A 13,634-nucleotide genomic window follows, 5' to 3' on the forward strand; every position below is an offset into this window, starting at 1 on the left:
TCAGATTCCCCCATCTGGACACAAACTGTGGACTTTGCAGTTATGCAGTATGCACCTGAGCTGTTAGGCTTCTGCGCTTCTCAACGCATTTTTGCTGTGACTCAAAACTTTACTGTGGTACTTTCTACTCTGCTCTAAAACACATCAAATTCCTGTTTAAGAGGAAATGTAATCTTATAGGATAGGGTGAGTGATATGGCCAAAAAATAATGTCTCGATATTGTAGATATCCTTTAAAATAGGATATTATTAAACATTCAGATGCTCTGCTGTAAGGTAAATTGTACAGCATACAAGCAAGAGCAAATACAACTATTTCAAAGAATTTTGGGGGCAGGTGTCTCCATGTTTTCTCCCTATTAGCATAACCACAAGCGGCTAGCATGTGGCAGGGGGAATGGGATCGTGTGATCACGTAGGCCCACGAGTGGTCATGTGACACTGAATCCTGCTCAGCAAGGAGGCCCTCTCTGAGTTTCTGTACATATTTCATCGGTTTTTGCCAATTTAAATACTTCTTAGTTATCTTAGACGATATATCTCGCTCACCTCTAGTATCAGATCATTTCTGTTTAATATAACAACAGATCAATAATCCCTCACATTCAAGCAATAATCATCCCAATTATACAGTATATGTGAGACGAAGACAGACACTATCCTGGATGTCCCGACAATCAGACATTATCCTTTCTCGATATCCATAAGATTTAGGACACATACAGCCCTTGGTTCCCCTGGAATCATATCAGACAACCAAGATTTATTCCCCAATCCTCCAGGTGAAGCTAAGAGGTGATGTCATTTTTCAACTCGACAGTGTCATTATTCTTGTGGTTAGCGGCACTCTGCTCTGGTTAGGTGGCCGATCAGCACCTAGTGGGAGTGTCCGTTCTCTCCAGTCCCAGAGCCTGCATTTTCCTCATGCACCTTGCGCTACCACTGTGCCTCACCCTGACAGCGATGAATGAGACAGCCAGCTCTCCTCTCCTCAGTGCATGGATACAGATTGATCTCTGGTGCTTCTAACACAAGCCCTAAAGGCTGAGTTGCACCAGTGACAGCAGGGTGGGCAAAGCACAAGCAACACTTGAGCAAAGTGGGATGCATTTATGGCCACATGAGAAGGGAGCATTTATCATAGTGATAAGGTTAGCTTTTTGCCTTTAGTAAGCATTGTGGTTGTAATGGCTTGCTGTGCATCATAGTCTATTGCTCATCTCTGCCTAAAGTTTGCTCTCTGGTGTTTCACCAGCAGACCGTGCAGATCCTGCCTGCCAAACACATTCACGACCGGACAGATCAGTCCGAAAACAATTACAGTGTAAGGCCAGTGTTATACAGTCAATACTCTACAGACTCCCTCATTAAATCTACCAGTATATACAGCATGACTGGGAAGTAGTGATGGATAAAATAATGGTAAGGTGATTCTTAATGGTGATGGAGGGTAATGAATATGGTCAGAGTGTGGCCCTGGCAGCTGTCCCAGTATTCGCTTTTAAGTGTGTGCTCTCACTCTGTCAGTGCTGTGTCTATTAGCTGCTGTTGTCTCCCTCAGGGAGCAGTCTGTAGTGTGTATTCTTTCATTCTTTCCTAGGCAAAAAATGTCAGTATGTTGTAAAGTGTTTTTCTCTGTCAATCAGATACGTACACTGAAGGTTTGAAGGCCCTAAAGTAACATTCCGCATATATCTCCAACAATTTCTTTCTGTTATATAAATAGGAGATATTATGTGTGTGCATTTAGCTCTACTCTGTTGTTCACAAAATGTAATTTTCTGTTTAATTAAATGTTGTATGAAGTGGGATAACAGTATTAACTGGACACCGGACATGCCTTTAAAAAAAGTGATGGCACTTATTATTCATAGCCAAGTGCGTGGATGGTAATTGGTGCTTGTTAAGATTAATCTATTATGGATTTATTTGTTGTTGTTTTTAGCAAGGTTATAGATTAATTAGGCTGAATTATTTAAGCAGTAGTGAAATTGGTAGATTGCTAAAAGTGAAATGGTTTGTAATAAAATTGAATTGCTTGCAATTTAATACTTTTTTCCACAGGTGATCATTTAAAAAATTTTTTTTTATTTATACAGGTGGTTCTTCTTCTTTGTTAGACTAACCAGCTGCAATCTCACTCTTTTTTCAGACACGATGGAACTGATTCCCCTGCAGATGCTGGTGACGTTATAGTTGTGCTGAACAGTTTCCACAGTAAGATTATCAAAGTCAGAGTGAGTGTGTTTCATACTTTCCGTACTATTAGACTTAGAGTAACATGCTCATGTCATTTACAGGTCAGAAATAAAGAATGCTGCGATGATTTTACAGTCACGCATAAAATCAGCCATCAATCAATCATGGTTTTGGTGTCTCCTTTCTTGTTGTAGGTGCAGAAAAAGGCTGATAAAATCAACGAAGATCTTTTAAGTGAAACGAGTGAAAGTAAAGGCATATGGGACTCCATAGCCAGGTATGCAATCTGTTTCATGTACAACAAACATCTGTTTTGGTTTTAGTAGATTTAAAATCCTTCCACAGCTGAGTGACTGTAACAACAGTGAGCACATTGATTGGTGGGTTTGTTTATGCGCCTTATGTTTGTCAATCATACGTTACGGTTTCAGGAGATCTTTTTCCTCCCCTGGATCCAGACTGCGATATTATGCTGTAAGATCTAGTCTTGCAAAAAATATGTGCTTCTGTAGGTATGTGTGCATTTGTGTGTGTCCCCCTCCGCCCAGCACTTCCTAACTGTGTGATCCTGTCTCCTCACTTAATGCTTGCTGTATGAAGTGTTTGGAGCACTTTTGAGAAAAGGTAGGCAGTGTTGCTGCAACCATGTAACACCTCTAAATCCTTTTTTTTTTTGTCATACTCATTAGCATGCAGTGTTTATTGGTGTTTGTTTTCAGCCACTGTGCTAATCAGAATTGCGTTTTCTTTTTAAACACAATATGGTGTTATTGTGGTACTATGCTTAAACAAGATATTTTCGTTTTTTTTAATAATTTATTAATGTTTTCACGTTTCCATCTTTTTAAAACTACATCACATACATGTATAGATACTTAAACACAATGTTCATTGACCAGGTACATACATACATGTATACAACTATAGGTTTCAAGTTCAAATATGTGCGTTGTGATACTGCAGGTAAAAAGTATAAATTCTGTGCCCATGTGCGGAACAAGAATTTAAAGTATTTTGCCTTATTTGAGTTTCCGTTTGAGACATCACCTTGGAACTTAAAGTTCTGTTCAAAGTTTTCATGCCAGGCATATACTGTTCATAAGCGTGTGAATAGAGATCATGACAGTGATGAAAGATTGCGGTAAATTGGCAGGTGTTGCCATATGAAGACACCAGTAATGAAGGGATGTGAGAGATTGAATGGTTTCTGAGTTTATTCACCCACAACATGACATGTCTTTTGTGAGCACTGGAGCGGCTATGATCGTGTTACGATATTAGGGTGTTTAGGAATATACTGCTGTTGCTGCGAATCATTCTGTCTCTGTATGGTGTGTCTGTATTCTCACCCTCTCAGACAAAGCGTGGAGCTCATAGTTGAATCGCTTCATGAACAAAGCTAATCAGGTGGTTTGACTGTGTGATCAGGATGCTTCCTCTGCATGTACTGTAGAGGTACTCTCGTCTTAATCAGGTAGAGAGCATACCCTGAGGCAGAGTCGGAACAAGCTGAGAGGATTATAAATCCCTCCAGGGCAACATTTGCGCTCACCTGTGTAGCCTACATCAGCCTTGGCCGGGACAAGATAAGAAGCTTACAGTGTTTTGATAGATAGGTGATAAGATTTATAATTGAATGCAATTTTTAGCATCATTTCCCATGGTGTGCTTGGATTTGAGTAATAAAAATACATTAAACATTAAAAGGCTAAACAAGCGGTTGAATAAGATGGTTTCAAGAGACATAAAAGCTCATTAAGTGCCCATGATGTATGAATCTAATATTAACTTACATTTGACTGCATTGAGAGAGAAGAGAGTACTTTGTTTTGTCATGATTTCAGTATATCTTCCTTACTAAACAAGACTTTGTAAATCTGAACACATGGAAGCCACTCATCCCTTTTTTAAGCAAAAAAAAAAAATGCTACCCTCTGCTTATTTGTGCTAATACAATGATGCTGTGGCAGCTAGTCTCAGCTCAAGTTAGGAATAACCACCAAGACAGACCGAAGGAAAGCACTGATGCAAACTTAATCTCATCTCTCTCACCAATACAACATATTTGCTTGTTTTACTGTAAAGCCCTCAGGAAGAAGAAAATATTTTCCTCATTAAGACAAAAAGAACTCTATCATGCAACACTGAAATAAATGTACAATAGAATAAATGATATGCTGAAAATAAGTGCTGCATGGTTGAGCAAAGACACTGTAAAGACCTTGGACTGTGATCTCCAACAATGTTGCTGGTTTGCAAGTAAAGATAATGTTCTGCTCATCACTTCATTTGCATGCTTTGAGGGATTCTAAATCAAAGGCAGGACTGAAGGCCATGTATTGATCTAACACCTTTAGAGAATTATTGAGGTGAAACCATCTCTTATGAAGCATCGGTAACTATAAGTGACGGAGTAGTTTCACTTTTAATGGCAGTATAATTTCGGTAGTGCATGAATAATCCTGACTGAAAATAGTCTCCTCTTTTCTTACGTCTTTGTTCTTTGTTTGGTTCTCTCTGTTGTGTTTTTTTTTCTCTCCTCTTTTGTCTTTGGTTGTGAGAAGATGAAGGGAAGTTGTCCTTTCTTGCTATGCTCAGCCTGCAGAACTCTCAACTCATAATTTGCTCTGTGCAGTCTGATGCTTATTTATGACCTGATTTGACAAAGTTTCTTTGTACCATTCTACACTTGTGATGCTGTGACCAGATCTGTGAGCAAACTTTTCCTCTAGTCGTGCATCTACTCTAAAGGCGTTTTTGCTTTAAGGTTTTGGACGTTTTTTTGGTGTATGAATTTTGGACCATACTTTGGGTCAAACGGCATATATAGAGTCATGGTTTCCTTCCTATCTCTTTTAGTCTCTTCGTCTTCCCTCTGGGACCCAGCTTGATGTTGATTTTTTTTTATGATCTCCACACAGACAGTGAAAGGTCTTGTTTAAAGTCCAGAGTGAGTCAACCAAATGGGCTCACCCGATCCTCCAACGCTGCTTTATTTGGGGGTCTCCACTATTGTGCTGGAGGCCCTGAAAATGGTTTAGTAATGGCAGACAGTTGGTATACGCAAAGCCCACACACATATGCAGCGACATTCCTGAAGCCAACTGATCGGTGAGGGAGCGCAGTGCAGTGCAGCTGATAGTCCTGGCCCCTCATTGAATTTCTGTTTATGCTTACCAGTCAGACTACTGTACGTGTGTCAGAGCTGGTTTTAGAGGACACGCAGAGAAAAAACATTATGCTCCCTCTCCTCCCTTCACGCCTCCCTCTCACTCACTGGTGTCTTCCTGGAGCCTCGAGGGGGCCATGGCTGTGGCTGATTGAATGTGGGAGAGAGTCTCTTTCCTCATCTGCAGTCTTTTTCAGACAAGGACACACAGTTTGACTGCAGACACATCTGCCCTCCAGCACGAGTCCTGATTTCTGTCCACTAAATGTGCCTTGCATCATGAGCCGCAGCTCTTTAACAATGGTCGGGGCATGTTGTTATGTTCACATGTGTAGAGTGTCCCTTGGATAATGGATAAAATTGTCTTCGGTTAATACAGGACTGACTTGATGGGCACTACTGTGCAGACTAAGGTTGAAAAATTAAAATCTAAATCGCATTGTATGTATATACATACATACATAGACCGTGTAAAGAGTTATGGCTGTTTGTTTTTTCCATGGTTTGTTGTCTGGTACACCCGCAGCTTGGTATTAACCACTTTGGTAAGTGATGCTCCATGGCTGATCTCTTTTGAGGACATCTATTTTAGTCCCGGACAAATAATTCACGTAGTACCTTTGTTTTTACTGTTTTGTAATGTTTTCCTCATCTTTCTCTGCGTTTTTGGATATGGGGCCGCTCCCAGTCCAGGCCACCAGTGTGAGAACCCGCGGTTAAGAGAGGAGTTTCAGTATAGCAGAGATACAATATTTAACCTTATATGACTCCCTTTAAGTGCAACTAAACACTTTTTTCAGGTGGCAACCAGTGTATATGGGTATCTAGTAATGTTACTTGTTGATCCAGGTGGAAATGGTCACAGTTAGTGTTTAGTATTGAAATGATACATGTTGCGATATAAATTGGCATATCTACTGCCTCTCAAATACCAGCTACTGCATTCATATTTCGCCATTGGCTATTTTAGTCCATGCTTGCATCCCTGGTACAGTCACTCTCTCATTGCTCTCTTCATTCTCTAATCAGTGCGAGGCTCATTGTCCCAGACTCCCACTTTTTTCAAACGCAGGAGCTGTTGCACTGTCTCCTTTCTCTTTCCTCATTTATCAAACTTGCATAGAAACTGGTGCAGATTCAGGTGTAAATATCACGGTACGCCAAGTCTCATGTGTGATTCACCCAATCCTGGTGTACACCTGATCAGCCTGAGACAAATGCTGCATCTGAAAATGATTGTAATTTGAATACCATACCCCAATGTAATTCATGGTTTCGAGACCTCGCCCCTTGAGTTTACGACACTGAGATGCAGAATACAACCAAGAAGAGATGAGCATCATAACGTCAGAATTTCAAAAATAAGCACGCTTTAGAATGATTTATGATAATTAATTTCTCTGTTTTTTTATTTTACTTTATTCTCGGTTTCTTTCTCTCTGTAAAACGGCCATTTTGCATGATAAATGACACCATGCTTGTTTTTTGGCTGTGTAAATGAACTGAGTTGGAAATAATAATAATCCATAGGATAAGCTCCGTGTAGAGCACTTCCAGTCCATCCCAGTGACATCACGTTGCCAGGGCAACAGCAATGTCTTGCTATATCTTAAAAAACAGAGAAATGAAAGCGTTAACATTCCTCCAGACTTTTTACATCATCACACCTCATGGTGCCACTGCTTTTTAAATGGAATGAGATACACTGATTATTGTTAGGCATGGTTGTTACTAATAATTAACATACCATTTTTAATTTTCCATATTTCATAACATTTAATTTCTGCTGTCACAAAAATAGAAAAAAAAACACAGTATCTGTGATAAGCTGTTAAATGATCTGATACCAAAATAAAATCCTTATTCTTCAACCTGGATTATACACTGTAATAAGTTTTGAGGTATGTAAACCGAAGGAGTCGTAAATGTAACAGCTGTCTTCACCGTGTCTGTACTAATGTGTTATTGATTATTTCAGCTCCGTAGAGCAGTGATGCATGGTCTGTGTGAAAATGTTTTCTGTTGGGAGGCATCACTGATAAAACCCCCGGCTTTACAAAAGCATGGTGACTTTTGGCTCAGTTTCTGATTTTCTGTCACAATGTGGGTGGAAAGGGCATCAGTCAAAGCGCAACTGCCTCACGTACACAACGGTGTCATTTACAGCATCACAGGTGGTGGCTCCAAGAAGGATGCTGGAGAGAAGAAGAAAGAAGATGTTCTAAACATATTCTCTGTTGCCTCGGGCCATCTGTATGAGCGCTTTCTTAGGTGAGTCTCTGCGAGTTCACAAGCACGCTCGCTTCACACGTCCCACACACACATTACATTTCCTTTCAGCCCTGATCCCAAGACTCACCTCTCAATCTTTCTATCTCTTTTTCAGAATAATGATGCTGTCTGTCCTTCGACATACTAAAACACCTGTCAAGTTCTGGTTCCTGAAGAATTACCTATCGCCATCTTTCAAGGTACTTCACTGACTTGTTCATAGAGATATGATCCCAGAGTTTTTGTAAATGAAGAAAATAGCAGTCGGTCGTTGTTTTTTTTTTTTTCCTCTCCTTTTGTGAAGGTATGTGTTCTCAGGTCCTTGAGTGATAGGGGTGAAAATGAATTCACTGCTTTCTCTGACACGTTGAGTGAAAAAAAATGCTGGAAGGAGATGATGCCAAACAAGTTGCAGTTAAATGTACATTATATAATTTATATAGTGCGCTACATATATACACACACATATATAAATATATATATATATATATATGTATATGTGTATATATATATATACACACACGTGTGTATATATATATATATATATATATATATATATACACACACACGTATATATATGTGTATGTATATATATACATGTGTATATATATGTACATTCACTTCTCTTGGGTTTGACGTCTTTGACCTTTGCTGTTTTGTTTCATGGCGACTTTTCAGGAGACCATCTCTCAGATGGCAGAGTCTTACGGCTTTCAGTATGAATTGGTGCAGTACAAGTGGCCCCGGTGGCTTCACCAGCAGACAGAGAAGCAGCGCATTATCTGGGGATACAAGATCCTATTCTTGGATGTTCTGTTCCCCTTGGCTGTGGAGAAGATTATCTTTGTTGACGCCGACCAGGTGAGAATCAAATCTCTCACCTCTGACGGGTCGGAGAAATGTGTAAGCGTCCAGGCGAAAGTGAGACTCATCTGGATCAGTTTCAGTTTGACAAAAGGAGGACACTTTGAGCACTGCTGCAGTGTCATCAATCCTCTCTGTCCTCACCGGTGTTCTCGCTCGCTTTCAGATTGTCCGGGCTGATCTGAAGGAGCTGAGGGATTTAGATCTGGAGGGCGCTCCTTATGGCTACACGCCATTCTGTGACAGCCGCAGAGAGATGGAAGGCTATCGCTTCTGGAAAACGGGCTACTGGGCCTCACATCTGGCACACAGGAAGTACCACATCAGGTATGCTTTTTTTTTTAGCTATTTTTTAATAGTTCAACCCAACAACACAACAATGTAATTCATTCTGTTGTTCAGTATTATTATTAAAATGAGTGCGGCTGCATACAGTAATTAATATTAGCATTCAATACGTTGTGTTTCCATAGCTACCATCTTACCTGTGGGCATTTCACCCAGTTTCTTTTGGTCTTTAAAATAAAATAAAATAAAAATATCACAATAAAAATATACTTTGGCTTAGATTCAGAAAATCATCATCGTTTTTTTCTTAACACTTCAAAAATAGGACTGAGGGGGGGAGTATAGTAATAACAGGATTTTTTAAATCTTTATCTCTTCAATCTCAGGGACTTTTAAATTTCAGAGAAACGCTAGACCTTTAATAAATTTTTAACACCTCACCTCAGTCGACAATTGTCAGAGGTTGGCTCTGTGACAAACTAAAAACATTTTCCCTAAATCCCTTTGCTCAAGCTGAAATCCAGAAATCAATATTAGACAATGTTTTTAAACCCTTGAAAACGAAAATGATTAAGTAGACTCAACAAAATAAGAATAATAATAAAAATATATATATATATATATCAACACAACACTTTTGAAGAAGACTTGGTGAACACTACTTGTTTTCCTTAAATAATCTACCCGGCAGGAGAGACAGATCAGAGTAAAAGTGCTCTCTAAAATGTGCCGCTCTTTCACACAACACTGTGCCACAGAGACTGCACGCTGTGAGGGAGCCTGTCATTGACATACTAAGTGCAGCGAAGTCCACCTGAGCTGTCACCTGTGAACTGAAGGTGTGACCTGTCCAGGGTGTACCCTGCCCGCCTTTCCTACGTGGGGAGCTGGGATCGGCACCAGCAAAGACATACCTTAAATCTGAGATTCACGGGCAGAATGACAGAGGATGCCCATCTCGTCGTTCATGTTCGGCATTGTCTCAGTTCTCCTCGGATCTGAGCGGACTCTTCAATAAAGCCCTTCAACTGAACTCATCACCGTCCTCGGTCGTCTCACCTGATGATCAAAGTCTCCGCAACAATGTGGATGATAAAGCGGTAGAAGACGGATGGATGCAACAGGCGTCACAGTCGTGGTCGACGGTGTAATCTCAGCTTCGCAGACAGCTGATAAAACACTTGGTTTGCAGGGAGGCAGAAACTGTCCAGGAAGCTCAGCTTAGCGAAGCTGACGCTTCAGAGTACGACAGCAGGTTCCAAGTCCTGCCAATGTTTGCAGTGCCGTTTATAAGGAATTGACCGACCTTGTATTGGCCTCAGTAAATAACCTGATCAACGCTATGCCAATAAGATGTGTCACACGATATGAGGCAAGTGGTTTATAGTTGTACCAGATACTGACAGGATCTCTGCCCTCCCCCCTCCTCAAAAGTGCCTTTAACCTTTTAACACCAAGTGTATCGCAGACGACACATTTGCTTTACTGTAATTACGCAACGTTTGTGCTATGAGGAAAAAAAAACAGTTTCTGAAAGCTGAGACAGTTGCAAGTCAAAGCCAACGTGTGGTTATTATGGTGATTTTACCTGCAGGAAGCCGGATATCAGCGTCTTTGTCGCGAGAGAGGAGAGCGTTGGAAAACTGTGCCTGTCCATAAGTTTCAATTTTTTGGCCTGTTTTCGGACATTAAGACAAAGACTCAAACAAATCTCAATAAAATAATACAGTATTTTAACACAGTGTTTCCCAACCCTGGTCCTCAGGGAACACTGCCCGCTCCAACACACCTGATTCAGATCAACAGCTCGTCAACAAGCAGAAGCCTGGTAACGAGCTGTTCATCTGAATCAGGTGTGTTGGAGCGGGCAGTGTTCCCTGAAGACCAGGTTGGGAAACACTGATTCAACATACAGTAAATTATAAAGAACTGCCAGATATTAAATGTTATTCTGGAAAAAATGGGATAAAGGACATTTTCTGGTCCTTTTATGGTTAAAATAAGCAAAAAAAAAAATGTTGAGGGTCAGGTGTTAAATGGTTAATTAAGCTTTGGTTAAAGTGTTTCTTTAAGATAAACTGCCTTGTACCGTGAGCAAACCCGGAACACCTGTGCAATATGTCTCGCCTGCCAGATGATTGGATTATCGTAGTAACGGTGTAAACAAAATTTGAGAGAAATAAGCCTTTTGTTTGCACATTGGAAATCTTACATCTTTGACCAAAATTCATGGAAAATAGGAGCAAAAAAGTGTTTTTTGTTTTGTTTTGCTTTGTATATTAAGCCAGACTTCTGTCAGTGTGCTGACTCAGCAGGTGGCAGCCAGGAGCTCAACACAGAACTGACAGGATAACTTTCTTTCTTTCTTTCCCTCTGTCTGATCATGATAATATGGGGGGGGGGAAAGGTCTGAAGCATAGAGATTTGGGAGTGATGCCAGTGTGCTGCTGCTGCTGCTGCTCAGCTCTGTGGCATAACATCAGGAAGGGTGAGAGTTGATCCATATCAGTGAGCACAGGGAAAACATAAGGTAGTGAATTTCCCACTGGCAGACTTAAACTTAATAAGTGTTAAGTGAAAATAAACAGTCTACATCATGGGGTATATTAGCATGCTATGTTGGGTACAATCATTTGAGCGTGTCTGGGTTTTTTTATTACATCACTCCTGCAAGCCTTTCCCTTTCACGGAGCGGTTTTGTCTCACCTGCCGTTCATGTCTCCTCTCTCAACCAAGCGCTCTGTATGTGGTGGATTTGAAGAAGTTCCGTAAAATTGCAGCGGGCGACAGATTACGAGGCCAGTACCAAGCCTTGAGCCAAGATCCCAACAGTCTGTCCAACCTGGACCAGGTACACGTGTCAGAAATGACAGAATTGCATTACGTTAACACAGACTTTAACCTTTGGGTCATGTAACATATTTGTGATTCTGTTTTCTTAAGGATCTTCCGAACAACATGATCCACCAGGTGGCCATCAAGTCGCTTCCTCAGGAGTGGCTGTGGTGTGAGACGTGGTGTGACGACACCTCCAAAGTCATGGCGAAGACCATAGACCTGGTGAGTCGCGGAGCAATTAGACCCGTGTAATGTGGGCGAAGCTAACGAGGCCACTTGAGAATCACTTAATTATTAATCATGAAATCAATTTGTTTCTCCTGTTTAGATTGTGATGTTCTTGATCATTCTTTTACCTGTGGAAACATGCTGACAATAGGAATAATACGGGTTATATATAGTTATATATCCGGCCGTTAATGTCCATGAGACACTTTGCATTGAGCAGACAAGTGAGGAGGAATCCTGTAGTCTCCTAAACCAATTTAGAGAATTACTGGGCAGGCTCCAGTCGACTGAAATAGGAGGCGTTGTCTCATTGCGGTATTGGACACCACTTGGTAATTCAGACAGTAGACATGGTCTAACATCCTTTTAACAGAATTGGAAATCAAATTAGGTTCAAATGCCTGCCACAGACAGCGCTGCCAATGACGATCTGACCCGTCAGGAGAAAGTGGCTCCGGTTGGTGTGACTGATGTGTTGTCTTTGCTTTTCTGCTGCAGTGCAATAACCCAAAGACCAAGGAGCCCAAGCTCACAGCGGCGGCGAGGATTGTGCCCGAATGGATCGAGTACGACAACGAGATAAAGCAGCTACTGAGAGGTGTCCAGGAACAGGGGATTGCAGCCAAAGACAAACAGAAAGCCTCCACTTCTAAGCATATACCAGGTAAATGAAGGGAGACATTCGTTTATATAGCGTTCTCACTCTCCGCACTATTTCATCCTAAATTTCTCCCTCCCCTCTGTTCAGATGAACTGTAGTGTCTGCCAGCGCGATCACGGAGAGGAAAGAGTTCCAGCACAGTTTTTGCACACAGGTCACCTGTGAAGCTTCATCTAAAGCAGAGCCCACGGAGTGTTAACGTCCCCAGCTGCACAAGGACGCTGCAGTGGTTTCCGAGATGCCATAACTGCCTCTGCAGTCCATACGTCTTACAAAAAAAAAAATCACAACCTGTGATGTGTGTTCTCTGTCGGCTGTGAACTCCTGGTGCACTATCAGCATTAAAGTCGGGCCTCAGTGAACACAGAGTAAAAAGGTCAGACAAACCATTCCTTTCAGCGCGTGTGTGTGTGTATTAGGAAATAAGAGTTGGCATATGTTGCACTGATATTGTATGCAAATAAACATGGAAAGGGCACATTATCGAGAATCATATCTCAAATAAAATTGGAACTTTCATTTTAATGTGCTGCTCGTTCAGAAAGCCCATATGTTTATTCTTAATTTGACTTTGACGTGAAAACTTAATTTTTCTTGTTGGCTGAAATACCCAAAACAAAGTCATTTTTCACTTACGGCTATATCTGTAGCTGTTGAGTTAACATCTGAATCAACCATGGTTTTCGTTGAATGGATGTTTGATCAAATGTCGGCAATGCAAACAATGTCATTTGACACCATATCAAATATGATTTCTCAGCTGATCAGGCAAAAAAAAAAAAATCATCATTTGTACAGTACATATCATGGTTTATGTGAAGAATACAGGATTTGTATTTATTTTTTTTTTATTATCTGGCGTTACTTTTAGAAAAAAAATAAATTCAGTATTTAAATTCCCTAATGGTCAGGTGTTTTGTCTCAGGAATAAGATGGGTGTTGCTGCTCGATGAAGCCTGTAGCATTCTTTTTCTGACTAATGAATACAAAAAATGGCTGCAGGAATTCTGGTCCAATAGCACCCATCTTCCACTGTGCTGTGACTAATTGTTTATATTCTTATGTGGTGGAAAAAAATAAATTTGTTTCATACAAAACTGAATTATTTTGTCGTGT

General features: G+C 40.7%; 1 protein-coding gene across 8 annotated transcripts in view; it reads left to right on the top strand.

Moving 5' to 3' along the window:
* Positions 1-13,615, top strand: part of uggt2 (UDP-glucose glycoprotein glucosyltransferase 2) — a 33,992-nt gene extending 20,377 nt beyond the window's left edge. For 7 of the 8 annotated variants that reach the window (XM_058615341.1, XM_058615295.1, XM_058615306.1 and 4 more), the window contains 11 exons: positions 2,153-2,237; positions 2,394-2,476; positions 2,800-2,823; positions 7,535-7,639; positions 7,755-7,839; positions 8,318-8,500; positions 8,670-8,830; positions 11,528-11,642; positions 11,735-11,851; positions 12,356-12,521; positions 12,606-13,615. In XM_058615341.1, coding sequence (XP_058471324.1) covers positions 2,153-2,237; positions 2,394-2,476; positions 2,800-2,823; positions 7,535-7,639; positions 7,755-7,839; positions 8,318-8,500; positions 8,670-8,830; positions 11,528-11,642; positions 11,735-11,851; positions 12,356-12,521; positions 12,606-12,616 — 1,135 coding nt within the window. In that variant the 3' untranslated portion in view covers positions 12,617-13,615. The remainder of the gene's footprint in view (positions 1-2,152; positions 2,238-2,393; positions 2,477-2,799; positions 2,824-7,534; positions 7,640-7,754; positions 7,840-8,317; positions 8,501-8,669; positions 8,831-11,527; positions 11,643-11,734; positions 11,852-12,355; positions 12,522-12,605) is intronic. The other variant, XM_058615350.1, reaches the window with a different exon arrangement.
* The last annotated feature ends 19 nt before the right edge of the window (positions 13,616-13,634 follow it).

Source organism: Solea solea, chromosome 2, assembly GCF_958295425.1.
Source record: "Solea solea chromosome 2, fSolSol10.1, whole genome shotgun sequence".
Taxonomy (NCBI): Eukaryota; Metazoa; Chordata; class Actinopteri; order Pleuronectiformes; family Soleidae; genus Solea; species Solea solea.